This window comes from Fusarium vanettenii, assembly GCF_000151355.1.
Source record: "Fusarium vanettenii 77-13-4 chromosome 1 genomic scaffold NECHAsca_1_chr1_3_0, whole genome shotgun sequence".
Classification (NCBI taxonomy): Eukaryota; Fungi; Ascomycota; class Sordariomycetes; order Hypocreales; family Nectriaceae; genus Fusarium; species Fusarium vanettenii.
The window spans coordinates 3,682,201-3,708,731 of NW_003315881.1; the positions used below are offsets into that span (position 1 = coordinate 3,682,201).

The 26,531-nt window shown below is 53.9% G+C and overlaps 11 protein-coding genes across 11 annotated transcripts; 4 read left to right on the forward strand and 7 right to left on the reverse strand.

Moving 5' to 3' along the window:
* Positions 1-2: 2 nt before the first annotated feature.
* On the forward strand, positions 3-1,998 carry NECHADRAFT_98980 (uncharacterized protein; the record flags this gene model as incomplete). The annotated part of the gene is made up of 1 exon (XM_003053802.1): positions 3-1,998. One exon carries the CDS (start codon positions 3-5, stop codon positions 1,824-1,826), a length of 1,824 nt encoding a protein of 607 aa, XP_003053848.1. The 3' UTR covers positions 1,827-1,998.
* A 566-nt stretch (positions 1,999-2,564) lies between these two features.
* Positions 2,565-3,178, reverse strand: NECHADRAFT_75402 (uncharacterized protein; the record flags this gene model as incomplete). Its single annotated transcript, XM_003054509.1, has 2 exons — positions 2,565-2,969; positions 3,017-3,178. 2 exons carry the CDS (start codon positions 3,176-3,178, stop codon positions 2,565-2,567), a joined length of 567 nt encoding a protein of 188 aa, XP_003054555.1.
* Positions 3,179-4,388: 1,210 nt separating this feature from the next.
* NECHADRAFT_98981 (uncharacterized protein) lies at positions 4,389-6,219 on the reverse strand (the record flags this gene model as incomplete). Its single annotated transcript, XM_003054510.1, has 3 exons — positions 4,389-5,857; positions 5,906-5,951; positions 6,102-6,219. 3 exons carry the CDS (start codon positions 6,217-6,219, stop codon positions 4,417-4,419), a joined length of 1,605 nt encoding a protein of 534 aa, XP_003054556.1. The 3' UTR covers positions 4,389-4,416.
* Positions 6,220-6,807: 588 nt separating this feature from the next.
* On the forward strand, positions 6,808-9,091 carry NECHADRAFT_102398 (uncharacterized protein). The gene is made up of 6 exons (XM_003053803.1): positions 6,808-6,913; positions 7,935-8,105; positions 8,167-8,231; positions 8,403-8,572; positions 8,624-8,730; positions 8,781-9,091. Exons 2-6 carry the CDS (start codon positions 7,945-7,947, stop codon positions 8,965-8,967), a joined length of 690 nt encoding a protein of 229 aa, XP_003053849.1. The 5' UTR covers positions 6,808-6,913; positions 7,935-7,944; the 3' UTR covers positions 8,968-9,091.
* Positions 9,092-9,435: 344 nt separating this feature from the next.
* NECHADRAFT_75405 (uncharacterized protein) lies at positions 9,436-10,594 on the reverse strand (the record flags this gene model as incomplete). Its single annotated transcript, XM_003054511.1, has 3 exons — positions 9,436-9,468; positions 9,509-10,277; positions 10,338-10,594. The coding sequence occupies 3 exons, from the start codon at positions 10,592-10,594 to the stop codon at positions 9,436-9,438; spliced, it is 1,059 nt and encodes a 352-aa protein (XP_003054557.1).
* A 2,377-nt stretch (positions 10,595-12,971) lies between these two features.
* On the reverse strand, positions 12,972-15,096 carry HDA2104 (uncharacterized protein; the record flags this gene model as incomplete). Its single annotated transcript, XM_003054512.1, has 4 exons — positions 12,972-13,886; positions 13,934-14,475; positions 14,525-14,825; positions 14,902-15,096. 4 exons carry the CDS (start codon positions 15,094-15,096, stop codon positions 12,972-12,974), a joined length of 1,953 nt encoding a protein of 650 aa, XP_003054558.1.
* A 570-nt stretch (positions 15,097-15,666) lies between these two features.
* Positions 15,667-16,999, forward strand: NECHADRAFT_57667 (uncharacterized protein; the record flags this gene model as incomplete). Its single annotated transcript, XM_003053804.1, has 3 exons — positions 15,667-15,732; positions 15,812-16,065; positions 16,121-16,999. 3 exons carry the CDS (start codon positions 15,667-15,669, stop codon positions 16,812-16,814), a joined length of 1,014 nt encoding a protein of 337 aa, XP_003053850.1. The 3' UTR covers positions 16,815-16,999.
* Positions 17,000-17,625: 626 nt separating this feature from the next.
* On the forward strand, positions 17,626-18,891 carry NECHADRAFT_75408 (uncharacterized protein; the record flags this gene model as incomplete). The annotated part of the gene is made up of 1 exon (XM_003053805.1): positions 17,626-18,891. One exon carries the CDS (start codon positions 17,626-17,628, stop codon positions 18,889-18,891), a length of 1,266 nt encoding a protein of 421 aa, XP_003053851.1.
* Positions 18,892-19,710: 819 nt separating this feature from the next.
* Positions 19,711-20,531, reverse strand: NECHADRAFT_75409 (uncharacterized protein; the record flags this gene model as incomplete). The annotated part of the gene is made up of 4 exons (XM_003054513.1): positions 19,711-19,899; positions 19,952-20,031; positions 20,081-20,171; positions 20,220-20,531. 4 exons carry the CDS (start codon positions 20,529-20,531, stop codon positions 19,711-19,713), a joined length of 672 nt encoding a protein of 223 aa, XP_003054559.1.
* A 620-nt stretch (positions 20,532-21,151) lies between these two features.
* Positions 21,152-22,004, reverse strand: NECHADRAFT_105849 (uncharacterized protein; the record flags this gene model as incomplete). The annotated part of the gene is made up of 4 exons (XM_003054514.1): positions 21,152-21,334; positions 21,395-21,474; positions 21,531-21,621; positions 21,681-22,004. 4 exons carry the CDS (start codon positions 22,002-22,004, stop codon positions 21,152-21,154), a joined length of 678 nt encoding a protein of 225 aa, XP_003054560.1.
* A 1,724-nt stretch (positions 22,005-23,728) lies between these two features.
* NECHADRAFT_75411 (uncharacterized protein) lies at positions 23,729-25,955 on the reverse strand (the record flags this gene model as incomplete). Its single annotated transcript, XM_003054515.1, has 4 exons — positions 23,729-24,785; positions 24,911-25,155; positions 25,484-25,863; positions 25,916-25,955. The coding sequence occupies 4 exons, from the start codon at positions 25,953-25,955 to the stop codon at positions 23,729-23,731; spliced, it is 1,722 nt and encodes a 573-aa protein (XP_003054561.1).
* Positions 25,956-26,531: the final 576 nt, after the last annotated feature.

A 26,531-nucleotide genomic window follows, 5' to 3' on the forward strand; every position in this document is an offset into this window, starting at 1 on the left:
CCATGTTCCGCCATCTCATGTCCGCCAAGGTGCGCTCCAACGCCGGCTGCTGGACCTGTCGCCTGCGCCGCAAAAAGTGCGACGAGAAGAGGCCCGTCTGCGACGGCTGCGGCCTCCTCGAGATCACCTGCCACTATGAGGAGGAGAAGCCCGACTGGATGGACGGCGGGCCCAAGCAGAAAGCCATGGCTGAGAAGATCAAGGCCCAGGTCAAGAAGCAGGCCAGTCAGCGTCGCGACCGCAAGTACATGGAGATGCTTGAGGCTGGTACGCGCAACGTCACCCTCCAGAACGGCGAGCACGACGTCGCCATGTCTGCTGCTTCTGATACGGATCCTCCCTCTACTCATGAAGTAGGCTCGACTCCGGCTTCTAGCAATACCAGTGGCGCGTCTCCTCCAGATATGCCCTGGCACAGCCACTTCTCGGTTCGCACAGAGGACCAGTCCAGCGCTACTGGAGCAAGCACTGAAGTTCACTTTATCATGATCTATCTCGACTATGTCTTTCCCCATCTCTTCCCCTTCTACCGTCCACCAATTCTTGCTGGCGGTCGAGGCTGGGTTCTCGACGTGCTGCAGAGCAACAAATCTGTCTGGCACACAGCCATCTCGCTCACATCCTACTTCTTCAGCATCGTCATGGCCAATGGCGAGAAGCAGCACGAGGAGTGTACCAACCGAATGGTTCACCAGTTGCAGTCTCAGCTCGAGATGGGTCTTCGGGAACTGCAGCGTGAGATGAGCGCCGTCAACCACACATCATCTGCCGCCGGCGTTCGTGACAAGCTCCTAGTCCTCCAGGCCATCCTGCAGATGCTCATCTTTGAAGTGTCCACCAGCAACAAGGACCATTGGAGGATGCACCTTGACGCAGCTCTCACAATGTTCCAACAGATCCTGCCTCAACCCGAGCAATGGGGTGAGACTATCGAGGCCCTCTACAGCTATCGTTGGCCACCGCCAGAGATGGGAATACGCAGACCCTTCAGTACCAACCAAGCTGCCCTTCGTTTCTTCACAGCCAACATACTCTACATCGACGTCATGTCCAGTATCACACTCGAGCAGGCACCACGTCTACAAAAGTACCAGGCCCAGGTCATTCCCGGCTGCAGAGCTCACACTTCACCAGAAGAGATGCGCATCTCTGGTTCGCTCTTTATGGAGGAGTACATTGGCCTTCAGAACTGGGTCGTCCAGATGATCGGCGACATTGCTGCCCTAGATGCTTGGAAGAAGGAGCAGAGGAAAGCAAACTCTCTATCAATGACCGAGCTCGTCCAACGTGGTAAAGTCATGGAGGATGCCATCAAGGGTGGTCTCAGTGTCCTCGAGGCTCAGTTTGCATCCTGCAGTCCCACTATCGATCCTATCCTAAACAGGTTGGTGACCGAGCCTGCACCTCTATCCCAGATGCCCGACTCCAAGGCCAAGGAAGCTCCTGGCCTCGCCATCAACAACATCATCTGGCTACAAGCCGCACATACATACCTCCACGTTGTCATCTCTGGCTGGCAACCCTCTTGCCCAGAGATCTCATGCTCCGTCTCCCGCATGACCTCTCTCCTGATGGACCTCCCCACAAACACCTGCCTAAGAACCCTAGTCTGGCCATTCTGCATTGCAGGTTGTCTCTCACCGGTCGAGGATGAGGACAAGTACCGTGCGATGATAGAGCGCATGGGATCCTTGAGTGTGTTTGGCACAGCTAGGGAGGCACTCGAGGTCATGGAAAAGGTTTGGGCTCAACGAGATCAGATTGACGAGAGTTGGGATGTGGCCAAGTGCCTCAAGATTTTGGGACATGGAGTTTTGCTGATTTGATACCCTGGGTATTTGCCTCGCCTGGCAACACAGGCACGAGGTTTGGTTTATAATGATGGTCATTTCTTGAGTGTTTACGAAAGGGAACAAGTTGCAAGGAAGGAATCTTGAGCGGTTAGCATAGTGAGTGTTTCTATTTATTACGATTCAAGATGTGAGAAGGGCTCAAGTCCGAACAATTCATGCCATTTTTTATTCATTTTATAATGTTGAAGCCGATCTAACCAGTAGACATTACCATTTGTTTCCCAAACCCAGTCAAAAAGCACAAGCATATCCAATCTATTATAACCCAGAGCTGACCCAATTCATCATCTAGACCCTTTTTCCACCAAACAGAGTCTGCCTCTTTTCTAGCAGACCCAGATCCCACCATCCTTCCACTCGTTCCATGAGGGTCTTGCGAGCAGACTTGACCCTCTCGAGAAGAGGACTCCGGGGTCCGTCGTCGACAAAACTCGGCGACGACGGCACCTGCAGCATCGGAGGCAGAGGCGGTAGATCTTCCACCGGCTTCGGCGTCTCCTTCAGCTGCACCCTCTTCACACGGACGGGCGCCGTGGGGGGCGGGGGGAACCACGGCTGGCGAGCGCTCTCGGCGTCGGACGAGTCGCTGTCGAAACGCTTCTCGGGATGCGCCATGGCCATCGTCCCCAGGCTCCGGGCCCGGCTCACTGCCGCTCCTCCGAGCGGGCGAGCCTGGACCTTGACCTCCCCCATCTCCCCACGGCCGCACCTTCAGCCTTCAATGTCCTTGGGAGCGGGACGGGAAGCGCCCTTGGTTCGCTTCCACAGGCATCCAGAGGTGATGGCGGAGAAAGCAAAGAGCACGCACAGAGCGATGCTAAGGCCCCAGATGGACTTGATTTGATAGCACGAGGCCTTGTCGGCGTCTACCCAGCGGAAGGTGTTGGCCTGGGAGTGGTAGACGTTGTGGAACAGCGAGTTGATAAAGTTGGCCGTGTTGCCATCCGAAGGGAACTTGGGGCATGAGAGGTAGCTGACGGGCTTGCCGACTGTGCAGGCCACGACGATGCAGGCGATGAGGAGGCACAGATCGGCGCCTGTAGCGAGGAGGAGAGGGAGCATGCCGTCCCAGTAAAGGATGTAAGAGATGGCGATATAGAGGGTAGAGATGCAGGCCTGAAAAGTCAGTTACTAGCCCCTATTCAAGAAAATGTTCAACTTACAACAACCAGTGTGCCAATCAGTGCCGACGGGGCAGCATAGTCGGCGCCAACCATCTCAGAGATGAAGTTGGAAGTGAGACCGATGATGGTGATGAAAGAGATGCACTCCATGGCTCGCATGGCAGTCCATGTGTGCCCGAGGGCGCCGAGAGCGGGCTGCATCCTGGACTTTTGTGTAGCGGGCGTGTAGAGGGAGAGGCGAGGGCGCGACGATCCGGCGGTGCGCAGGGGAAGGTTCTTGGAGTAGAAGGGGATGGACGGAGAAGCTATTGTGTCTCTAAAAGGTCCCGCCTTTAAAAGAGGCGAGAGGTCGGTTTTTTTAAAAGAAATGGTGGTAACAAAGATGTTTCGTTAGAGAGTGCTGTCGTTGAGATTCGTGATGGACTTTAAGAGAGAGATGAAAACCCAGAAACCCAAAAAGAGTACAAAGGAAAATAAGGAAAAGAGACAAAAAAGGAAAAAAGGAAGATTGTTGTCTTTGTTGTTGTAAGTTGCTTGATGAAGAGAAAGAGAAGAAAAGGAATCTTACAGACGCCCGAAACCCCGTGTCTTTATACATGCATCTTCAACAACAAAAGACATCAACTTTCTTGGCTTGTGTTTCCAATTACAGCAACCGCCCGGCCCACAACCAACCCATCGCGCTTCACCCGTCGCGAGATGACACAGGCAAACAATCTTCCTTTCCATTGAGCGGCTGCTGCTTCAAGGTCCATCAACCAATGAGAGCCACTCGATCGGGTTGTCCTCCAGAGCTGGCGCTTAACCACCAGGGACAGGGGTGTAAGTCAATAGCCGCGCAGGCGTTTCGAACTTGGCAGGGTCACGATTGGATAAGAGTTCAAGTTGGCAGTTCGTGAGCCTCATGAATTTTTTGTTTTGGATGCGGTCGCAGACGCGGCGAGATTAGAGGGTCTTGATGTGGGTGTAACCACTGTTTGCCCATTGTTGTGCCACTCCCAGGACTATTCTAGGAACATGATCCTACTTCCGGTAGCTTGGGCTTGGGTCTCTTGTTTGGTCAACGACGCTAGAGTTTCTTGGTTCTTGATCCCTGTTGATTCACAGTGAGGAACTGCCGAGAGACAAAGAGTTTAGTCTTGACCTGAATCTGCATCCATGCAATGCACGTCGATCCGATGCTGGTGATCCGATACGGTGCATCAAGAAAGGGGGGCTGGGGGACGGTGGTTTGAAAATAGAGCGACATGACATGTCAGTTCATTTTGTTGCGCCAGACGCCTATCTAGGATCCTATCATGAAAACAAACATGCTGCCTCTTTGCTTTGTTATCCGTACATACATTCTCAATGCTACTCACTGGACGAGAGCCCAGGCAACCGTGGTACCTATCCCCCCGTCTGGTTCCACCACACTCAGACGCGCTTATTCTGCTAGCTCAGCCCAGGAGATCGTCCATGGCAGAGCCGCCAGTCTTGGGCGCCGTGTTGCCGCTAGAGGGGGCCGCGGAGGGGGCACCCCAGATTCCGGCACTGCTCTTCTCCTTGGCCAGCTGGCCCATGGTAGGCCCAGCAGTGGGCGTGCTAGACTTCTTGATGTTGGCACTTGCCTTGCCCCAGAGCGCACCAAAGGCATCTCCTCCAGCAGCAGGGGGCTTGGCTCCAGGGCTGGTGACGGGCTTCATGTTGGCCATGGTGGTTGGTGTGTTGGAAGCACCAGACATGCCTGGCAGGCCAGACACGGCAGGCTTCGCAGGTTGCGCTTGAACGGTGCCAAAGTAGTTGGGTCCGGACTGGAAGCCTCCCTGCTGGGCGGCAGGGGCGGCAGCAGGAGCAGCAGCAGGAATGCTAAAGGCAGAGTAGTTGACTCCGGGTGTGCCCCTGGCGCTATTCGCGGGTGAGATTGACGCCATGCTGACCATCTGGCTGATGTCGGCCTGCTGGGGGGCCGACTGGGGTTGGGGAGCAGCAAAGTGAGCAGTTGTAGAAGCTGCCGATGTCACGGCGGGCGCAGCGGTCTGAGCAAAGTTGCTGGCTGCAGGCTGGGCCGCAGGAGTAGCAGACTGGAAGTCGTCAAACTCGTCGTCGTCGTCGGCTGGCGCTGAGGCGGCGGCGGTGTTGGTAGGAGCCATAGCAGCAAAGCCGGACGCGGCCGGTGCTGCAGATGATGCCGGCGCAGAATCATCGAAAGAGAACAAGTCCACCTCGGGCTCCTTCTTCTTGGGAGGCTCAGCAGCCTTCTTGGCCGCCGGGGTTCGCTCTGGTCTCTTCGCAGCAGCTCGGGATGAAGGAGCTGGCCTCTCATCCTCGTCAAACTCGTCATACTCTTCGAATCGGTCAGCTCTGCTACCGCTGCCACCGCCGCTGCCGCCCTCTCGCCAATCGTCGCTCTGGCCACCGAAACCACCGCCGTCGCCATAGACACCTCCAGAGTAACCACCAAAGTTGGCATTGCCACTGCTACCACCGCCATAGTCGGCACTCTCGCTGCCAAAGCCACCATAGCGGCTGGAGCTGCCACTCGAGAAGCCGCCGCCAAAGGTTGCGCCACCTTCGACGCCAGTATACTTGTTCTTGGTCGAACGCGCCTTCTTGCGCTCGGATCGGATGCGGTCGACATCGCTTAGGAGCTCGGCAAGCTCCTTGGCCCTGTTGCGCACATTGATACCCTGGTCCTTTCCGTTCTGATCAATAAAATGGAATTGGCGAAGCATCTTGAGGAGGGAAATGTGTCCCCGGGCATCATCAATCACGCGCTCGGAGCCGTGCTTGATGAGGAACTCGAGTAGTTGGAGAGCCTTGTAAATCTGACGCCACTCCTCGGCGGCCTTCTCGGTGAAGCGACGGTAGATCATGGGCATGATCTCGTTGAGGGTTTGGCTGATTACGGTCAGCAGCTGGAAAGACGCATCGACATGGCTGGCGTACTAGTTGAAGGTGCCGTTGGCAATCTCTTGCATCAGGGTGGAGGAGGCTCCCCAGGGTTCGTTGTTCGTCGCCTCGCGAACCTGCGCATCATCGTAAGCCCAACGTGTCACGGCGACGACATGGGTCGCGCAGAGCTCAACCGACCTTTGCCTCCATCTCGGTAAAGTTCATAACAGCTGCGCATAGCGTCAGTAACCGTCAGGCGCAGCAGGCGAGGCCGCATAGGGAGTACCATTCTGGGCCTTTCGAAAGCCGGCCTTGAGGTCATACAAGGTCAGGTTCGAGACCGTGCTCTTCAAGTCGTTGAGATCCATGGCGAGAAATCCAAGAAGCACAAAACCGCTAGACGATGGGGAGATCTACCGTAAAGAACGGATAGTTCAGGCGAGATGTTGCTGCTGTTGCTGCCGCTCTGCGGATTGGGTGAGATATTCCAACAAGATATGGGTGTTAAAGGAGCCCCTTGCGCCAACGCATCCTGGACACTTGGACACTTCCCAGAGCGGCAGCGCGGACTCGGCGAGGATCATAGCTTGTCACGTGATGCTCCACCAACCATGATTAGGTTCTATTGGGGAATGAATGAAGGTAATAGAGTCCAAAATCAAGGTGGCATTCAAGGCTAGAGATTGCTATCAATCGCTCAATGGCAATCATACATGATGGAATACGAAGCTCAATTGAAACCCATATGCCTCGGCTAACCAACAACCACTCTCAAGCCAACAGTAAGCTCATTCTATGTAACCCGGCATAGACAACAGCTCCCGGACAGTGGAGGACCCCGCGAGCTACAGTAAAACCTTATACTTCAGGCCTGAAAGCCGTCGCTCACCGCGCTACGAATAATCGACGCTCAGCTTGCCCCAAAACTTTTCCTCTCTCGAGACCAGTCCAGTCCAAAAGACCACCCTCGACACCTGTATCCGACAGATTTCTGTAATTTTACCTGTCTAATTGTCCTCTCCTGTACCATCACATTTTTTCCCAAGTGTATTAGTCTTCAAGGTATGTGCAGTTTCAATTCTTTCTCTCCCGCTTTTGCCCTTTGTCACACCAGCCAGCCCGCCAGCTGGAGCTTTCCGGGGAAGCTCAGTCAGCTCCAGGGAGAGCAAGACGCCTTCGAGCAGGACATCTCCGAGCATGTCAGTCAGAGCAGAGCCAATGCGTACCGGACCAACAATGCCAATCACGATCCCAATTGGTGTCGATGGAAAAGTCGCTCAATCCCGGCTTCGATGCCGGTCCTCTCCTCGTCTACTGTACACCTCATCATATCTCCTTGCCCTTGTCCTCACCCATTTTCCCGGTCTCACGGAGGGGAGCTTGCCATCCTGGTGTCCGATTCACTCACTCACTCACCCACCATCCACCGGCCACCTCACCCACGGGGCCGTGGACTGGATGAGACTCGAGGTGGAGGGGCCATGCAATGACGAGAATCCACTGTGGTGGCCACGTCCCAGGATCCCTCCAATGGGCATGGATCCTTGAACAAAAGTCTGCTGCACCTCGGGGGCATCGGGCCACTCGCTCAACACGTTTGGGTGACGCTGGACTGGGCTGTCTGATGAGGGGCTGGCTGGCTTGAGACTTGGAAGGCCCCCGAGGCGTGGCGGGCGTGCGTGGGCGTGGTCCTGGCAACCACCATCAGCTCAACGGTAGCCCCATCGGAGCTGTGCTGTGTTTGGGGGATCCCTTGTGCCTTGAGCCTTGACAGAATCCCTTGACCAGCAATGGCGGTCTGAAAAACACCAACCAGGGCTTCTCGGCTCTGCTCGTTTGACGCCGTTGATCAGCAGAAGCTGTTGCGAAGCTGCGGGGCCCACAATGGCATCCATGGCCACACGGTGACCTCATGGAGACGAGCATGGCGAAGCAAGCAAAACATGGAAGGAGGCAGAAGGCGTGGACGGGAGCTCCCCGGCTCACTTCACGTGACTTGGCTTCCGATTTCACCCCACCACTACCCCTCTCCCGCCCTCTCCTATTGGCTCAGGCGGCCCGCGCTAACATTTTGCCCCTCCAGCTTGCTCAAAATGAGACCCTCCCTCCTCCAGCCCCTCCTACCCCGCCATACCTCTTCTTGCTTCTCTGCTGCGAGAACTTCTTTCTCTCTTCCTCAACTTGTGTCTTCTTCCAACACTTTCCGAACTTCTCGATTCTTCTCAGCAACCTCCGCAATCATGGGCAACAAGGTGTAGGTCTTGCTAGAACTCCGTGCCGTCTCCATTGCGCCCTCGCTGACTCTGATCAAACAGCTACTTCGATATTGAGTGGGAGGGTCCCGTCTTCCAGAACGGCAAGCCCACCAGCACCGTCAAGGGTAAGCTTTGAATCTCCTCAAAATCATCAAATCCATCATCGTCTTCCATCAGGAAGCTCGACAGCTTCTGTGACAATCCCTTGCTCTTGTCCGCTTGGAACGAAACCTCCAGAGAGCGCCCCAACCTAACACCTCACCTGCTGCAACATGAGCTGACGCTGTCCCCTACAGAGCAGTCGGGTCGCATCAAGTTCAACCTCTTCGACGACGTGGTCCCCAAGACCGCTGAGAACTTCCGTGCTCTCTGCACTGGCGAGAAGGGCTTCGGCTACGCCGGTTCTTCCTTCCACCGAATCATCCCCGACTTCATGCTCCAGGGTGGTGACTTCACCCGTGGCAACGTACGTTTCTAGAAACATGCCAGTCTGAAACAACAGCTCACAGTCTCCTAGGGAACCGGTGGCAAGTCCATCTACGGCGAGAAGTTTGCCGATGAGAACTTCCAGCTGAAGCACGACAAGCCTGGTCTGCTGTCCATGGCCAACGCTGGCCCCAACACGTAAGCATCTCATGTCGAAGCGGCCCAGCCAGATTACTGACCCATGACAGCAACGGCTCCCAGTTCTTCGTCACCACCGTTGTCACCTCTTGGCTCAACGGCCGCCACGTCGTCTTCGGCGAGGTCGCTGACCAGGAGGGTCTTGACATTGTCAAGGCTCTTGAGGCCACCGGCTCCGGCAGCGGCAACATTAAGTACGGCAAGCGCCCTACCATTGTCGCCTCTGGTGAGCTGTAAACAGTTCGTTTGATGCGTTACAAGGCATTATGGTTGGGAATTGGAGCACATAACGAACCTCGGAGAGGATTAGCCATGAAGCTAGTGATTCAAAAGTCGGGCTAAAGGCCCAGCTGCCAAAATATCAACCATTCACAGCCCACAAATACTGTAGCTTCGTGTCACTGTGATTGCATGACTGCCCGAAGAGTAACTTCAAAAGCATAAGACATAGATTGAAGTTTTGAAGTGTACCGCTGCGAAGGGCCATTTGGCCGTGTCGCTTTTCCTACTACGCCGCTGCTATGCCCACCCATAAAACCAAACTGCCCATTGGTGCTTAGAACCAGACGCCAGACCCCGTAAAGAGAAGAAAAAAATACACTGGATAGTAGTGAGTGATGGCTCAGTAACCTCCCAGACCCTAGTAGACGTGACCAGTCTATTCAATGCCTAACCACCTCTGGAAATATTCGCAGTTGTTTGGACCTACTGGTCCACCCTCTTCGCAGATCTCAAAGACTGGGCAGCGGCCACAAGGAGCCTCAGTGAAGGCACTGACGAATGGTTCAGGGCCGCCCTCGAGTCCTGTGGGATCGTCACGGCCAGCCCATCTCTCTGCGGACTGCTTGGCGATGCGGGAGACGCGGTAGCCAATCTTGCCGCCAACCTTGACAGGCTCTACCAGGTTATCCCATACCAGAACATCGACAAGCTTCTTGACATCGTGTTCGGATAGGATGGTGTTGTGGGTGACGCCGCTCGTGGAGAGAAGACGGGCAATGTCGCGGACGGTCGGGTAGCCTGTGTAACCGGCAGGGAGGGGGAGGAGCGTGTCCTTCCTCGGAGGAGCGGCGGAGGAGGTCTTTGTGATTTTTGATGGAGGCTCGTCCATATGGCTAGCATCACGCTTCTTGCCCTTCTCCACGCCTCCCTTGACGACACCCTTCTTGGGCACCTGCGTCCGCGCGGGAGCACCACCTCCGTGGGTGCTATGGTAGCTGCTCTGAAGCTTCAGGTAGTCAAAGACGAAGCGCTGCAGCTCCTCTATAAAGGCCTCGTCGAGATTCTGGTCGGTGTACCAGGGGCCGCCGGTGGCGCGATCGCTGGGGCGGATGGAGGCCTTGATGAACATCTTCTTGTTAGGGTGCTCGACATTCTTGAAGGGAGCGATGAGGCCCTTTGTCTGGAGCTGCTTGAGGGCGTTCTTGAGGACCGAGTCGTGCATGTTGAGACGCTTCTGGAGGGTCTGGGACCAGATACCGTCGCCGCCCGAGTCGTCGATGAGAGAGTACACCATGACCTGCTCATCGGTCGAACACTGCTTGTACCTGGTGGACAATCGTTAGCCGCGCGCATTGATATAGGTGTTGTTCGTCGCGGTAACATACTTGTGTGCCTCCTGAGCGTCGCGCCACTTCCACAGAACCTGGCCCGAGGCCTCGCGCATGGTGATGAAGAGCTTGTCATCGCTGAGGGACTGTACGACGCGGGCCAGCAGCATGAGGTCGCGGTTGGGGATAACGTCGAGTCGGAGGAGGTCATCCTGAGAGAACATGTCGACGCCGGACTCGCGACAGCGATCGTATAGTGCCTCCTTCCAGACGGCCAGCTTGGCCGTCTGGGCATCGGGCGCGGGGGTCGGCATGATGAGGATGAGGAAGTGAGTCAAGCGCTGATTCTAAAAGGGAATTCGGCGATGCGGCGGGGGAGGAGGTTCTTTCAGGTGAAGCGAAGGAGTAATTTGATGCTACATTGACATTGGATCTCGAGAGTAAATAGAAGAGGTGGAAGAAGGATGCGTATAAGAGAGAAAGGTTTTGGTGGAACCTCGAGTCATGGAAGAAGGTTTGGAAATAATTATTTTTCTATCCTGCGCGAAAGGCCCCCCCGCAGCGCCCGCTTTGCCCAACCCATGGAGCTCTCGTCCCCTACCCTGCTAATCATTCATGGCAGAATCTCGGCAGCTCGGTGTGACGTGGGGTCTGTGCTCGGAATGTGGGGGATCTTATCAGTGTCTTTCGGCCCCCCACTGGAGGGGAACGTCCTCACCCTGTAGGCGTATTACACATCCAGTGTTGGTGACTTTGGTGATCCAGATTGACTTGTTATGTGTGTTTATTGGGTTGTGAAGAATTCATTTGGATATTTTGTCACTTCTTTTATAGAGTTAAGCTTGTGTCGACACGGCAACCTGCCTCCTCGTGGCTGAGTGACTTGCCTCAACCCAATGTGAATGAAGTCATAACGCAGGGAATCACTTGGTCTATGATTCACAAATTCTGAGAGCACACACTCCTATCCAATTTTTGTGCAGAGGAAATCGTAGAATACAACAGAAAACCCCAAGAGGAGAACTCCAAGGACTAAATCGGCTGTGTTTTTAATCTTCATGCTTGAGAACAGGGCATGAACGTGCGTTCAATGTCTGTTGAAATGCCCTCTCTTCAAACAATCTGGTAGGCGGCCCGGGGAACGACGGCGCTTCAGGTGAGTCAACTTTGGAAACTGGCTATCTATGCGGTGGCTGTCATGTGATAGGATTAGCCGTGAGAACGCACAGGGGACGTGCATGTTGGGGCTGACACTGCCTCTGAATAGCCTCACTCTCAGGCTAACTGGGTGATTTTAGGCAGCAGAGGATGAGAAACTTCACGACTAAACAACAACCCTGCGAGAAATATATATGTCATATGATCAGATAAACACAGCCAAAGGCTAACATATTAATTTAAAATAAATGGCTGTCCGCTTTTTTGTTTACTTTGGACATTCTCCTTTTACAATAAACAAACGATACTCAAATTCACCAAATTGAGCAATTGCTATCCAGTACCGCAGACAGCGAACACAGCTATACAATTGATCTGTACGCATGGTCTGCGACAGATCAACTGTATAACCTGCTGATTGCTACAGACCAACTCCCCAAAACAAACAACAGGTATGATCCTCAGCGCTTTCAAGTCGCGAGTCGGTCGCCCTGGGGGCAGCCGCAATACAAATGGCGGCAAACGGCCGCTCATAAACCTTGCGAGAATGAGATCGTTTGGAGATGTGATGGAGGGCATCATCTATCACGGGTGCGTCGAGATCCGGAACCCGTCTGGGAAACTCGCCCGAGCCTTTTCCAAGATGGACATCGATCAACAGGTAGCTGCGTGTCGCAGAAGTCACAGCAACTCTCAAAAGACTCTCCCCGTGGAGATGGACATTGACACGGATTTCAATATGAGATCCTTGGGACTGATACTGTCCCAAATCTCACTTGGTCCAGCAACAACATCCAAATTGTGTCAACCCCGACGTCGAGCGGGAGTCAACAAGAGACAGTTCTGGCAGGGAGCGCAGACAAAGACGAGTGGCGCAAACTGTCTTTGGCGATGAGTATAGTGCTCAAGGGATGCAATAGGTGGGCTGTCGGTTGACTGATCTTTTGAGCTTCAAGTTTTGGAGTTGTGATGATTGATAACGAATAACGAACTATACGAATGATGAGCTATTTTTGTTCGAATTGGAAAGGTATGATATCCGGGTTTGGCTTTTCTTATGGGCGTTTGGTGTCTGGGGATAGAGTATTCTTGGAGTCTGGATGGACATATCAGTTTTTTGATGGTACGATCAGCAGGCACGACAAACAAATTGTTGCACTTGGCATGGCCATGATAACGACTGAAGTACATGGTGAAACAACTATTATATCCTTTCGCTATGATACCAACTAGAAACATGAATCCTCGTAATACGACATGGAATGAGAGATACCCCGGTGCAAGAGAAGCCGATATACCGCCCTCTAAAACTGGCATCTGCCCCTCCCTGCCATTCTATCCCTACGCCTGGAACGCCTTGCCCCAGGCCACATCTTCTCATCGCTATGATACAAGGTGCCCGTCGCATGAACCAGTGTGATACCGGAACTGGGACAAGCACGCAGAGAACGGCTGTGACGTGAGCTGCTGCATTGAACGTGCAACATCAATCGAACCAATTGAGCTGTGAGCCTAACCCCACCGAAACAGCGCCTAGCTTGAAGGGCTCTTGCTCTTCTCCTTGGGTGCCTCTGGCTCCTTTGGCTTTTCTTTCTCGTTGTCCACATCCATAGCGTCACCAGCTGGTTCGGCCTTGTCTTTTTGCTCAGTTGCCTCTGCGGGTTTCTCAGCGGCCTCCTCAGTGGGCTTCGGTTCTGATGTCGTCTCCTTGGTAGCTTCTGGTGCTTCCTTAGTTGTGGACTCCTCTTGTGTAGGCTTCTCAGCGGGCGCTGCTGGTTCGGCAGTAGTTTCGGGCTCGACGTCTTCCTTTTTAATAGTCGTTGTGTCCTCTGCGGGTGCCGAATCCGTCATTCCCACGTCGCCGTCGTTGTCCACGCTGGTCTTCTCGGTCTCCTTGGCTGTCTCCTCTGGTTTCTCAGCTTCCTTCTCTGGCTGATCCTTCTCTGGCTGCTCATGCGCTGACATGTCCTCGATGGTATCGTCGTTTATGTCATGAGTCTCATCACCGGCAGGCTCCTCAACAGAAGCGCCATTCGGAGCCTTGGGCGTGACATTGCCGCTGTCCACCTCCATTTCCCCCTTACGGTAATCGGTAAAGGTGCGCTTGTTGCTATTTTGTCGGGTAGCACCGTGAGCGCGTGCAATTTCGTCATCGTCTTCGCTGGGCTCGAACTCGCCCTCGTGCTCGACTTGCTTGTCCCAACGATGTTCAGTCATGCGAACATCCTTGTTCTCATCTTCGTCCATGTCATCGAGCTCGGCTTCCTCCTCGTCAGTCATACCACCAAATGGCTTTCTTGGGACATCCTGCATCTGCACACTTGGCGCAGGGCCAGTCTGTCGCAGGTTGTCAATGACGGCGGATGTGATCTTCTCGAGGTACTCTCGGCTGTTGGAGTTCTCCATGTTGGAGGATCGCACGTTCAGCTCGAAATCAGGAGCATAGTACTGGCTCTGAGTTAGCAAACATTTCTCACAATAATCATATACCATACCTCGTAGTATTCGTTGTAAGGCAGGGTTCGCTCCATCTCCTGCCCCACAAGAACGCCAGTCTCAAAGGCCCATGTACGGGCGACATTTCGCATCGTGTAGCCACCACCACCAAGCACAAGAGTGGGCAGGTTGAAACTCTTGACAAAGTTGACGCAGTTAGCGTGACCGTCCATGCTCAGGTTGAAGCAGCCCAATCGATCGCCAGAGAGACTGTCGCCACCGCACTGCAAGACAACCGCCTCGGGCTGGAAGTATTTCATGACGTTCTCGATGACGGGCTGGAAGATTGATCGGTAAGACACATCCGTGATGCCGTCTCGGAGGGGAAAGTTGACGGCGTAGTTCTTCCCCTGGCCGATACCGGTGTCTCTGAGTTCGCCAGTTCCGGGGAAGTACTCGCCGTACTTGTGGAAAGATACGGTCATGACGCGGTCGGTCGTATAGAACGCCTCTTCGACACCGTCGCCGTGGTGAACATCGATATCGACGTAGAGAACGCGCTTCTTGAATCGGAGGAGTTCGAGAATTCCGAGGACGATGTCTGGAACATGGTTAGATCATCAACTGGGTGGGTATGGGGAATTGCGCACCATTGACATAGCAGAAACCGCTGGCCTCGCACTTTTTGGCGTGATGGAGACCACCAGCCCAGTTGATGGCAATGTCACACTTTTGGCGGTTCAGGCGCGCTGCGCCCTCCATGCTGCCACCGGCACTGATACCACAAAACTCAAAGAGACCGTCAAAAACAGGACAATCGTCTCCCACATTGTACTTGCCCTGCTCTCGCATGAAGCTATCCATGTTATCGGGCGTCACCTTCTGCAGGAAGTCGATGTAATCGTCCGTGTGAAACTGGGTCATTTCGCCTCTGGTCGCTGGCTTCGCACGCTTCGTAAAGGTCAGCAATGTCTTGCAGCGAAAAGTGGCGTGCAGCGAGCGTCAGAGACCCCGCGGGAGAACTCACGTAGATTTCCATCTTCTGGTAGAGGTTGTACTGCATGATCAAGCTATGCGCCAGACGAATGCGATGAGGCTTCATAGGGTGTCCAGTGACGTAGGCATAATTGCCGATATCAGAATCGTAAAAGTAGGCGACTTTCTTTGGTGATGCGCCGTTGAGCGCGACCGAGCCGAGCTCGACCCGAATGTCGTCGCCCATGACTGCGGCTGCTTAGAGAGCGTCGCGAAGCTTTAGCAGGAAGAGGTGCGAGAAAAGGCTGGCGTGAGAAGGAGGTGTTGAATCTTTGGTGACCGAGATCTTGCAACTTTTTTTTGCTCAAACAGAGCTCGGCATGATCGATCGTTAGGTGGAGAGAGAAGGTGGGAGTTCGAAAAGAAACCATGTAAGAGAGGGAGCACACGGCAGAGAGAGAGGCTGCCAATGCGAACCGCAGCCCAGACCCGGAGCCGGCGTTTACACCGGATTAATCTTACAAGCGGATCCCGATTGGTTCCAGCCACAACGGAATCAGCCCCACTGTGCTGCAGCTCATTTGTTTGAAGCGAGGCTGAGCTCTAGCCACAGAAGATCACGGCACGTGACATTACTAAGCTCCAGAGCTGTGGCTTCCAGGCTGCCGGGCTGTCGTCAACGTCAATACGCTTCCACCTTGAGCTCCGACCATAGCAACGCCCTTCAACATCTTCATCACACCTCACCACCTCCATTTTTGTACCATTCTACACTTGCGCATCTCTACCAGACACTCCCATACACATCACACACATCATGGAGCGCTTTAGGAGTCTACTCGGTGGTGGTGGCATGGGCCTTGGTGGAGCTGCTCCCGGCACGGTAAGCTAGAGCTGCTATTCAAGCTTCCTTTCAGAGGATGCTGGCGATCGAGTGATTGTGCTGACGCGGATAATGCTAGGACAACACGAACCTTATCGATAACTCGGAAACAGTCTACATTTCCTCCCTCGCCCTGCTCAAGATGCTTCGACACGGCCGAGCCGGTGTGCCTATGGAAGTCATGGGCCTGATGCTGGGCGAGTTTGTGGATGACTTTACTGTCAAGGTTATGGACGTGTTTGCTATGCCTCAGAGTGGTACCGGCGTTAGTGTCGAGGCCGTGGACCCCGTGTTCCAGACCAAGATGATGGATATGCTACGACAAACAGGAAGGTTGGTTGATTCAACTGGATAAGCTCTTATTGCACTCACTAAATCCTCTGAACAGACCCGAATCAGTTGTCGGCTGGTACCACTCTCATCCTGGTTTTGGTTGCTGGCTTTCGTCGGTTGATATCAACACCCAACAGTCTTTCGAGCAACTGAACCCCCGCGCCGTCGCCGTCGTCATTGACCCTATCCAATCAGTCAAGGGCAAAGTCGTCATCGATGCCTTCAGACTCATCAACCCACAGCTTTTGATGATGGGCCAAGAGCCCCGCCAGAGCACCAGCAACTTGGGTCATCTCAACAAGCCCTCGATCCAGGCACTGATTCACGGCCTCAACCGACACTACTACTCGATCGGAATCAACTACCGCAAGACGGCACTCGAAGAGAACATGCTGATGAACCTGCACAAGCACGTTTGGACCGAGGCGTTAGAGATGGACGACTTCCGACACGAGGGCTGCAAGAACAAGGACCGGCTACAGCAACTGGTCACATTGGCAGATGGCTACGAGAAGCGTGTGAAGGAAGAGACAGAGTTGACCAAGGACCAACTGAAGACGCGATACGTCGGCAAACTTGACCCCAAGAAGCATCTCGAGGATGTCGGTCAGGAACTCATCGAAGACAACATTGTGTCGGTGTCGAGGCAGATGATCGACAAAGAGGCGACAATGCCGAAAAAGGATGGGTCGGCGGGGAGCAAGGGACAAGCGAATGGGGAGGAAATGGAGGTGGAGGAGGAGTTATAAGCGAGTGGATATGACGATGGCGAGAGAGAGGGACACAAAGATGCAAACCATTGATTGACGAGGCCACGGGATGATGGACTTGTAGGATTATCGGGCACCATACGTAGGCAGGCGTTGGCGGTTGGAAGGGACGATTTAGAGGCCCAGCCATGTCGCGAACTACTAGACAGGTTAGCATCGTACTCATGGCACTAATTCTTGCATGCGATTGTTGATCTGATTGGGTGTGAGCGTTTAGGTCGCGATGGGCGGTGGGCGGGACGAGGCAATCAACGGGAATGATTATGTGGGATGAGGTGTTCAACCCATCAAGATGCATTGCCGATAAAGATACCCTGCAAAACGTCCCCTGAACATGCAGCAAGCGTCTTTCTTTGTTGACACATGAGCAGAACAGGCAGAGGTTGGGCAGCCTAGGATTTTCGCCCTTAAAGTCATGGGTCCCGTCAGACACTGTTGTGTTGTTTCTTTTGGAGGGGCCCATGCATCCATCCAGGCTTGGAATTCTTCTGTCATCCAGACCCTTCCAATCAATTTAAACAAACAAGACCACACGAATTAATCCCGTCAGGCAGAGAGAAAAAAACAAAAAACTAATTACCTGGTTCGCCCCTTTTTCATCTCGGTAGATGGGCAAGGGAGCCGGCGTCCACTTGAGGGACCACAGTCTCCCGTCATTAGTAAGTTCCAAGTTCCTTCAGCTTTACCTGCCCCCCTGGCCCCCCTGACACGCGCCTGTTCCCGTCCCGAAGCTTGAGTACAGTCCGTTGTTACTCAGTATTGAATTGTAAAAAAGTATCTTTACATGATAATGGCTTTTGGGTCATTTCTGCGATCACTTCTGAGCGGACTCTCCACCTCTGTCAAGCCTTCTCACGTCGCTGTGCAGAAGCTTCAGAAGGCAAGAGGGAGCCCAAGCCCACCGCCACGCACCAAACCACAGCGACAACGCACGCCGGAGCGGGATCTGCGGGACAAGAAGCGGGCGCGCGTCGACACCTGGAGCGCGTCGTCATCATCGCGAGCCCGCACACGGTCACCGAGAGAGACACAGGTTCATCACCAGAGGGCACGGGATCAATTACACGAGAGGAATCAGGAACAACAGCATCAGCATCAACAGCAGCAGCAAAGGGCCCGCGATAGCTGGTCCGCCGCTACTGCTTCCGCCACCACGACGGCCACTGCCGCCATCACCAGGGAGGCCTCGGTTACGCGCAACAGCCACCACGGGCGTACTGACTCCCAGCATCGAAAAGTCCGCGAGAGCTGGCCAGCCTCGACAAGAGAGCCATCTGCCACGCGCAGCCACGGACCTACTGACCGCGTTACTCGCCGTCACACTCACGCTCCATCGACGACGACGACACGGCGGGACCGCAGTCAGAGCCGCCATGGCACCAACCGGCTACTTTACTCGGCCAGCCCAGCCAGCAACATGGGAGTCGTCAGCGCCACCGACCGAGCCATGGCCCCAGACATTGTGCGCGAGGTCATCAACCTCATTGCCGTCCGCTTCAGCCACATCCCCTACGCTGTGAGCGGCCACGCTGCTATGGCCTACTACGGCTACGATGTCAAGCCCTTCAAGGTAAGCATCATCTGTCCCGAGCACACCCGCAAGCCCCTGAAGGGCTGGGCCCGGACACATGACATGCTTCCCATCCCCGGAAAGACGGACATCTGGGGCATTCCGACGTCCGACGGGCTCTTCCGTCAGGTCCGCGTGAGGTTCCCCTACGACTTTGGCAGCGCGCACATTGTCAAGGAGGGTCCAACGGCCGCCGCCGTGCTGTCGCTGCCTGGCTTGGCCGACGAGTTGGCTAGGACCTACGTGAACGAACTCAAGCACGCTGATCTGAGGAGGCAAGAGTCTCTGGGTAAGGAGCTGATGTGGGTGCTACGGAGGATCTCTACCCTCAAGCATGACGACCACTGGCTCAGACCCGAGAGAGCGCCGCACCTGGTCCAAGACCGGTTCTGGCTTCCCTTTTCCCTATCATACCCTGCCTCCGTCCCCCTATTCGCGGCGGCGGGATGGAGCATACCTAATGCGGAGAGCTGGTGTTCACCTTAATGAGGAGAATTTATGTCGAGAAACGACACGATGGACGACGACGATGTGAGAGTAATGGAGCATGTGAACACGGGTCATTTAATATTGCATACAGGCGGGCGCATTTGGGGCATGCATTGGAGTTATCGGCATTTACTGGCATTGGATTGGGACAAGCGACAAGACATTCCTGGGATTGGGACTTGATTTTTATCGTCAAATATGAACGACACGATGCTTATGACTACCCAACAACATAGACTAATCACGATAACTACTCCTCTCTGTACATAGATAGTACCCGCAAAGGTCAGAAAGACAGGACAGACCAATATAGATATAGCATACAGCATAGGATATGTATATGGCCAAAGTATATTGCATCATGACATGAAGTTGGATGTTGGTGAGGCTTGTCTGACTTGAGTAGGGCTGTGTCGTGATGCATGCAATACAACACAACTAGCCTTGTATTCGCCGCGATGAGGTAGCTCAGATCGGTCTTACACAGCTGTAAGCAGTACATACCATTGGATGAGAGCTACATATTGGTCTTGGCCTAGGCAAGGATGCCATGCATAATCGCCGCGACTATTACCCCCTGCCCCAGAAGCGATGCACCAGGGAGGCTCCAGAGGACACGCAGCACGAAGCCAATTCGTATTAGAGCGAAGTCATGTATGGAAACTCTATCTGACAAGGCCCAGGGGTTCCAGTTGACTGGCTCCATGCGGATGCTTCAATGCACTCCAATGTGTGGACCTATCTGACGGATCCTCTTTCATCCAACACAACTCATCCCCAAAGCTTTCTCAGATAGGGATGATAGGCGATGTGTCTTCAACCTTGAGCTGATTGAAACATGGCACCGGCCCGGCTGACGATGTAGTCAGCCCAGACGGTAGCGTAGCTCATGTGGACAGTGAGGTTCTGGCTGCCAGCCTCACAGAAAGGATCACCAGCATCACAGATGGAGATGGTCTTGTTGACAATGGCCTTGCAGCCATCGGGGTTCTGACGGGCGAGAACCTAGGAACAAGGTGAGTTGATGTTCAACGAGTTGGTAGTGAGGTGAACTTACACCGCTGCCGTCGCTGCTCCCAACGGTGAAGGGCTGGCCCTCGACAAGGCTGGGATCGCCCATGACGATGATGGCAGCAACTGTGATGGTTAGCAAAGATCGAAAGATGACGATGTTGCTATTGCTTACCCTTGCTGGAGAAGGACGATGGGAGGGGAGCGGTCTCAGGGAAACCGGTGGAGCTGGCACCGCAGAAGGTGTCCATGGTGACATGAGCGCCCTATAACAATGTCAGAGGCATTCCTAACAAGATGAACGACAAGCATACCTGGGAATACCCAAGGATGATCACCTTGGTGTTGGGGCACTCGTGGGTAAAGTCACCAACAAGCTGGGTCATGGCGGCAACACCAGCCATCTGCGAGGGGTTGTAGGGCTCAAACAGAGCAGGGTAGATGAGGGACTCGACATCAGAGCCAGGAACAAGATTCTTGATACGCTCAGCGACGGGACCCAGGACACCAGGGCCCTGGGGCTCCTCGCTGCCGCGGGCGACGACGATGTGTGCACCGGGAGGGCACTGGGCCGAAGCCAAGGCCACGAAGACCGCGATGATCAAAAACAGAAGCATGGCTCTCATTTTCTTGACGAGAAATTCTAGGAAAAGAGGTGAGAAGGGATCATTCTAGTGACATGGCACTCTTGGGGCCGACTTACTGGGTGTATGTATCAGCGATACTTGGTGTTTTCTGCGGGCGGCGGAAGGAAGAAGACGGTTTCTGCTCACGATGCGTTGGAAAGGTTTTGAGAAAGATCTTCAGATGCGAGAAATGAAGGCGAAGAAGAAAGGAAGACAAAATGGGTGGAGGCCTGAGGGCGGATTTATGATGTGCGCTCTGGCAGTGCCAGAGATACTGACACTGGCGCCCCACTGCCAACTTGACAGTGCCATTGCAAGCGCATTGCCGGCTTTCTTAAATCTGTAGCAGAAGAAGCTGAGACGAGGGTCTTTGGGCTTCCTCCCTTGATATTGAGGTCCAGTTGATGCTATGGGCTATGGGTTGTTGTGCCCCCTTTATGTGCAAGACCAGTATCACTTCACTTCCAATCCTCATCCGACTACCATGGAGACCACGCTCATATGTCCAACTGGGCCCTTCCTTGCCATGCTTCCACCCTTGGCCCAGTATGTGACGAGCAGCCATACCAAGACCCTACCCCTGAAGCCACACCGTGATCATCTGAACATGCCGGTGGCATTTAGGCGCGGTGAAACATGGAAACAGCAAAATCAGCAGCGATGTCCCCGTAGGCGACCACATAGTTCATGTGAACGGCTAGATCATGGCTTCCTGCTTCGCAGAAGGGGTCACCGGCGTCGCAGAACGAGACGGTCTTGTGGGAGATGCATTGGCAGCCGCCTGGTCGCTGGCGGGGGAATATCTAGATGTCTTTTGTGAGTGTCTAATCCTTATTTGAGATGGTATTGGATTATGTACTTACGCCATTGCCCTGACTGCTTCCCATGTGGAAGGGTTGACCTTCGGTGGTGCTTGGGTCGCCCATCAAGACCAGTGCAACAACTATCATACGTCAGTATTCAACGCAGCAACTACCGCGGAGGGTACTGCAAGTTCACCCTTGCTGGAAACCTTGGGCGGCTGTGGCTTTGTAGCTGGAAAGCCTTCGGAGCTGGTACCGCACATTACATCGGCAATGATGTGAGCACCCTATGTCAACTTAGCAACCTTCTTCCATTAACAGCCGCTACATGGCTTGGGCTGCTTACCTGCGAGAAACCAAGGAGTATCATCTTGGTCTTGGGACAAGCCTTGGCGTAGTTGTTGACAACCTCAGTCAGAGTCCTAACGCCCTCTGTCTGAGACGGCTCATAAGGATCGTACTGGGCCGGGTACACAAGAGAAACCATGTCAGAGTCTGGGATCCGGTTTAGGATCTTGTCGGCGACCTCTCCGATGATGCCTGGGCCCTGAGCTTCGAGACTACCTCTGGCGACGATGACATGGGCTCCAGAGACGCAGTTAGGACGCTCGTAGTCTTTGGCAGCGGCGAGAGATGCAAGGAGGACGGCGGTGTTGAGGATGGAAAGCATGGCTTTGGTTGACTTGACAGAACAGAGAGTTAGATGAGATAGACAAGGTGGACGGAAGCAACTGACTCGAAGGTTATAGAGCACGGGACCAACTTTGACAGGATAAATGCTCTAAACAGCGGATTAGAGAAGCCTAAAGAGGAACGGACTCGCAAGTTGACAGTCAAGATGAACGATACAGTCCAGGTAGAGAGAACAAGTCAGGACAAAGACATGCAAAGACGGAACAACTCATATATCATTCAAGAGTATCCAAAGCCCGCATGACATGTCCATCAGATTGCCATGGGTGAAACCATCCTTTAACACTGAATCACACTATCTGTTTGGCTGTGACGAAAATGCGAAAATAAGCCATCCCGCAACCATAACCAAGAAAGAGACATAGGACAAGGGTTTCTTTTCTTTTTTCGTCTACAAGTCAACGCCACGACGATAAACGAAAGACAAGGGCTGTTGATTAAAAATAGAGCAATTAATTTACCCACCCCTTGTTTAGTCGCGGGGGGTCGGGGGAGGTTGTATGCCGCAATAATTAAGTCATCCGGGGGCGACGGCAAGACAAACAGAAAAAAAAAAAAGTTACAATTAACAACGAAACAATCAATTTGAAACAAGACACGACCAAAGAGGACGAGATGACTAAATCTACTCTAGATGAGCTACTAAAGGCTCCAGAGGCTCAAATCCGCTCTGTCCTGCGCGCACTCTGCAGCGATAGAACCGTCCAGCGACACGCCCTCGAACACTTTGACGCGCTCAAGAGTGAAGAGGGCAGTGGCGGTGGTGGACAGAAGCGCAAGGCGGCTGGCGATCTCTTGATATGCGTGCAGTGCGACCAGCCATTTACCGAGGAGGAAAACGATAGAAAGGCGTGTTGGTATCACTGGGGTGAGTGTTTGCCAGTTTCCACTGACGTGTGTATGAATGGACAACAAATGACACGATGAGAGATGTCATGGAACTATTGATACGGACGCGATGCGCGAGGAGTACCCAGATGGCTTCACGTGGAATTGCTGTGATAATGCAGGGAGTGAGAAGGGTTGCGTGAGTGGCAAGCATGAGGCCCATCCCAATCGCTCCAAGAAGGCATCGGGTGTTGAGCCATCAGACAGTGAGGAGGATTGGGGCGATGACGACGAAGACGATGAAGATGGATATTAGCAAACAACAAGTGACCCTGTCACGTCACTTCAACACAAACAACACCGTCATATCAATCTTCAACACATTGTCATGGATTTCAAGCATAACGAGATTCCCAAACTCCCAGCCTATGGATGGATCATGTTGCCCAAAAAGGATATTTGCCCTCCTTCACTCTCCTCCTCTCGACACGCACGTCAAAAGACAAGCCCACCCTGGGACTTGTAATTACACGACATGAAGAGTCTGCAAATCGTCTCGAGTCCCCAAAGGCCAGCCAGCATCATGTCATTACCCGATACTCCGTGCGCCACAATGCAAGTCAGTCCAGTCTCGTCTCAGTAATCTGATCCTCCCCTGTCCACATGAGCCCTTGGGCTCCGACCCGTCGGGCCTCCAATCGTCTTGCCGATAATCTGGACCAGGATAAGAATGTGCAACATCCACCCCAGGACCCTCTTCTAATGATGGCCCTCTAACATAAATCCAACTTCTGTAGAACGCCTGTCAAGAGGCTGAGCCTTCACTGACGACTCTGTTGCTGGAGCGCCCCTCGACTCTATATCAATGGGCCCCTATGCCCCCATGATGGGAACCTTCTTGTTTCTCTTGCCCAACAGCGTGGCGTTCTCCAGGTTCAGTTCGAAAGCGCCACGCTGGCGATTCCGGTCTCGTACTTGTTGCCGGGCTGCTGCAGCCACAGTCGCCGAGTGTTGACCGTAACCCCTTTCAGTACGTTCACGCTCCCGTCCTCGAGTCTCGTGGTGTTGTTCTTGGTCTCGGATGTTGGTTTTTCGCATGCTCTGCTCCAGAGCCTGGGTCGCTGCGTTCGGCTTGGCTGCCGCGTTGGGATCTTGTCCGTCAATCTGCATGACATCCTCATCCTCCTCATCTTCTTCGTTGAGAGCTCCAATGAATCTTGCGGGGCCACCCTTGGCACCGATCTGAGCCCTCCGCTTTCCCTCCTCCTCTTGGCGGTGCACGGCGTAGCCAACATCAAACACCTCACGAAGGTTGACGGCGCCGGGAGATCGGAAGTCGTAACGCTTACCAGAATCCTCAAACTTGGTCGCATCAAAGGCTCGGAGCACCTCGGGCTTCTTCTTCTCCTCACGGGGGGTGGGTCCGTTTCCTCGGATCCAAGGGTGTGCCAGGAATTCGGTAATCGTGTATCTCTTCTCAGGGTCCACCGTCAGGAGGTGGCTGATGAGATCCTGGGCAGACTTGGAGATGTCGTCCCACCAAGGCGACAGGAAGGTGTATTGGCCCTTAGCCACCTTCTCTGTGAGCACCTCGATGCTCTCATCGTAGAATGGTGGGAAACCGCAGAGTAGTGTGTACAACACACAGCCCAGCGCCCACATATCGACTGACTTGGAGTACCGCTCATCCTTGACGATTTCGGGGGCCGTGTAGCCAACTGTTCCACAAGGCGTCATGGTCTGGTTATCCCAGACAATCTTGGAAAGACCAAAGTCGGCAATCTTGATCTGGCCGATGCCACCCGCGCCCTGACCGTGGACAAACTCGCCCTCATCGACCTTGTCCTCATCGCCGGGCTGCTTGGGCTTAGGGTGCTTGGACGGCACAAAAGGAATGGGGTTGAACAGGATATTCTCAGGCTTGATGTCACTGGCAAGGGGTTAGCTATCTCATCCAGGGCCGTGCAGAGGCGAATGACGTCAGGAGGGGCATCACCACTTCTGGTGGACTGGCCCTCTGACATCAACCACCAGGCAACAAAAATCATGACATACCGATGAACGACACCCTTCTCCTCGTGGAGATACTCGAGGGCCTTGGCGACTTGGACAATGACGTGTCGGGAGAGTTCTTCACTAAAGTATGTCAAGCGAACAATCTGGTGGAAGAGCTCGCCTCCAGGGGCAAGCTCAAGAACAATGTAGTAGTACTGCCGTGACTCGGAGAACTCGACAAGCTTGATAATGTTGGGGTGGTCAAGTTGGCGCATAATTTGCACCTCCTTAAGAATGTTGGATCGCTGTCTTCAGGTTAGTATTCTGTTTAGCTCATCCGCGAGTCTGCCGGCCATTTATCCTCGTCGAGAAGACAACGGAAATAAATGAAAATCCGACGAGGATGGCGGCCCAGACGTAAAGAAATAGTTAAGAGAAATCTTCTCGCACCTCTGCTGCCTTTGGGACGTTCTTGAAGTCTGGATGTAAATGCTTGTTTCCCTATGAAGGGGACAACCCCGTGGCGTTGGTAAATGGGGACAAAAGAGAGTACTCCAAAAGCAGGCAAGAAACACAGGCATTAAAGAAAGGAGAAAGGGCGACGTAGATACAGACGACCCTGGGCAAGCTCACCTGCATGCTGTTCATCTCGTACTTGCGTACGACCTTGATGGCGACTTCGCCTCTCTCGCCCGTGGTGTCGCGGGCACGGTAGACGTTGCTGAAGGCGCCGTCGCCCATCTTGTCGACGAGCTCCCAGCGCTCGAGGCCAGGGTAGCGAGGGAACTTGCTCTTACTGGCGTTCTCCTCGGCGACGAGCTTGGCGAGCTTCTCATCATCGTAGCGCTTCTTCTTGCTTGAGTACTCGTCGTTTGCGTAGTCGTCGATGGGTTCTCGTTCGCTCGAATGTCCATGGCCGGGGTCGCTCTCATTCTTGTGCTGGGCAGGCGCAGGTTGAGAGGCCTCATTCTTACGCGGCGACTCGTCAGGGTTTCCGGCGCGAGCCTGCTTGCCTAGAGCACGAGAGTCAGCGCTGGTGCTACACTGGCCAAAGAAACTACTTACCGTGCCGGATAAAATTCTTGAGCTGTTGAATGGTGGACATGGCTGTCGAAATTGTCGCCTAGGCGCGACAAGCCGCCTTGGGAGAGAAATTTGGACCTTGGGTCTACTACCGTAGCAAGACGGAGGACAATGGAGTTTGCCACAAAAGTCGGGGTTAAGAGCTCGTGGTCGCTAGCTTGAGCGTGGTTCTCTGATCTAATCTAGGGCGCGATATGCCGTCTAAGTCGTGCGAGTCGTGATGGTAATCGTCGGGCGTATGTTGAGTGTCGCAGAGCTCAACAGTCTGGAGAGACAGGCCAGGACAGACAGGGCTGGCTGAGCTGCGGATGATGCGGGGTTTAACAGGTCGCAGAAGGGAGCTCTACTCTAGTGGAGCGTCTTGTAGGGGATCTGACGTCGTACAGTGGCGTGTGGCAGAGGATGGGACAGGACAGGACAGGATGTGAAGTAGTGTCGAAGAGGAGAAGATCAAGGTTGAAGAGCAAAGGCGTAGTAGGTTTGGAGAAGAGAAGATGGATGGATGGAGGTGAGAAAGCAAAGCAGAAAGGATGGAATTAGGTGACTGCCTTGTGGTTGGTGGTTGCTAATAAGAACCCAGTTCTTTTTTTGATGGGGG

What these genes read in the sequence shown, in the direction of transcription:
- NECHADRAFT_102398 (XM_003053803.1), top strand. Translation starts at nt 7,945, where the DNA reads ATGAGACCCTCCCTCCTCCAGCCCCTCCTACCCCGCCATACCTCTTCT. An exon ending in GCCCACCAGCACCGTCAAGG is followed by an intron (nt 8,232 to 8,402) that starts GTAAGCTTTGAA and finishes TGTCCCCTACAG; the next exon opens with AGCAGTCGGGTCGCATCAAG. An exon ending in GTGACTTCACCCGTGGCAAC is followed by an intron (nt 8,573 to 8,623) that starts GTACGTTTCTAG and finishes ACAGTCTCCTAG; the next exon opens with GGAACCGGTGGCAAGTCCAT.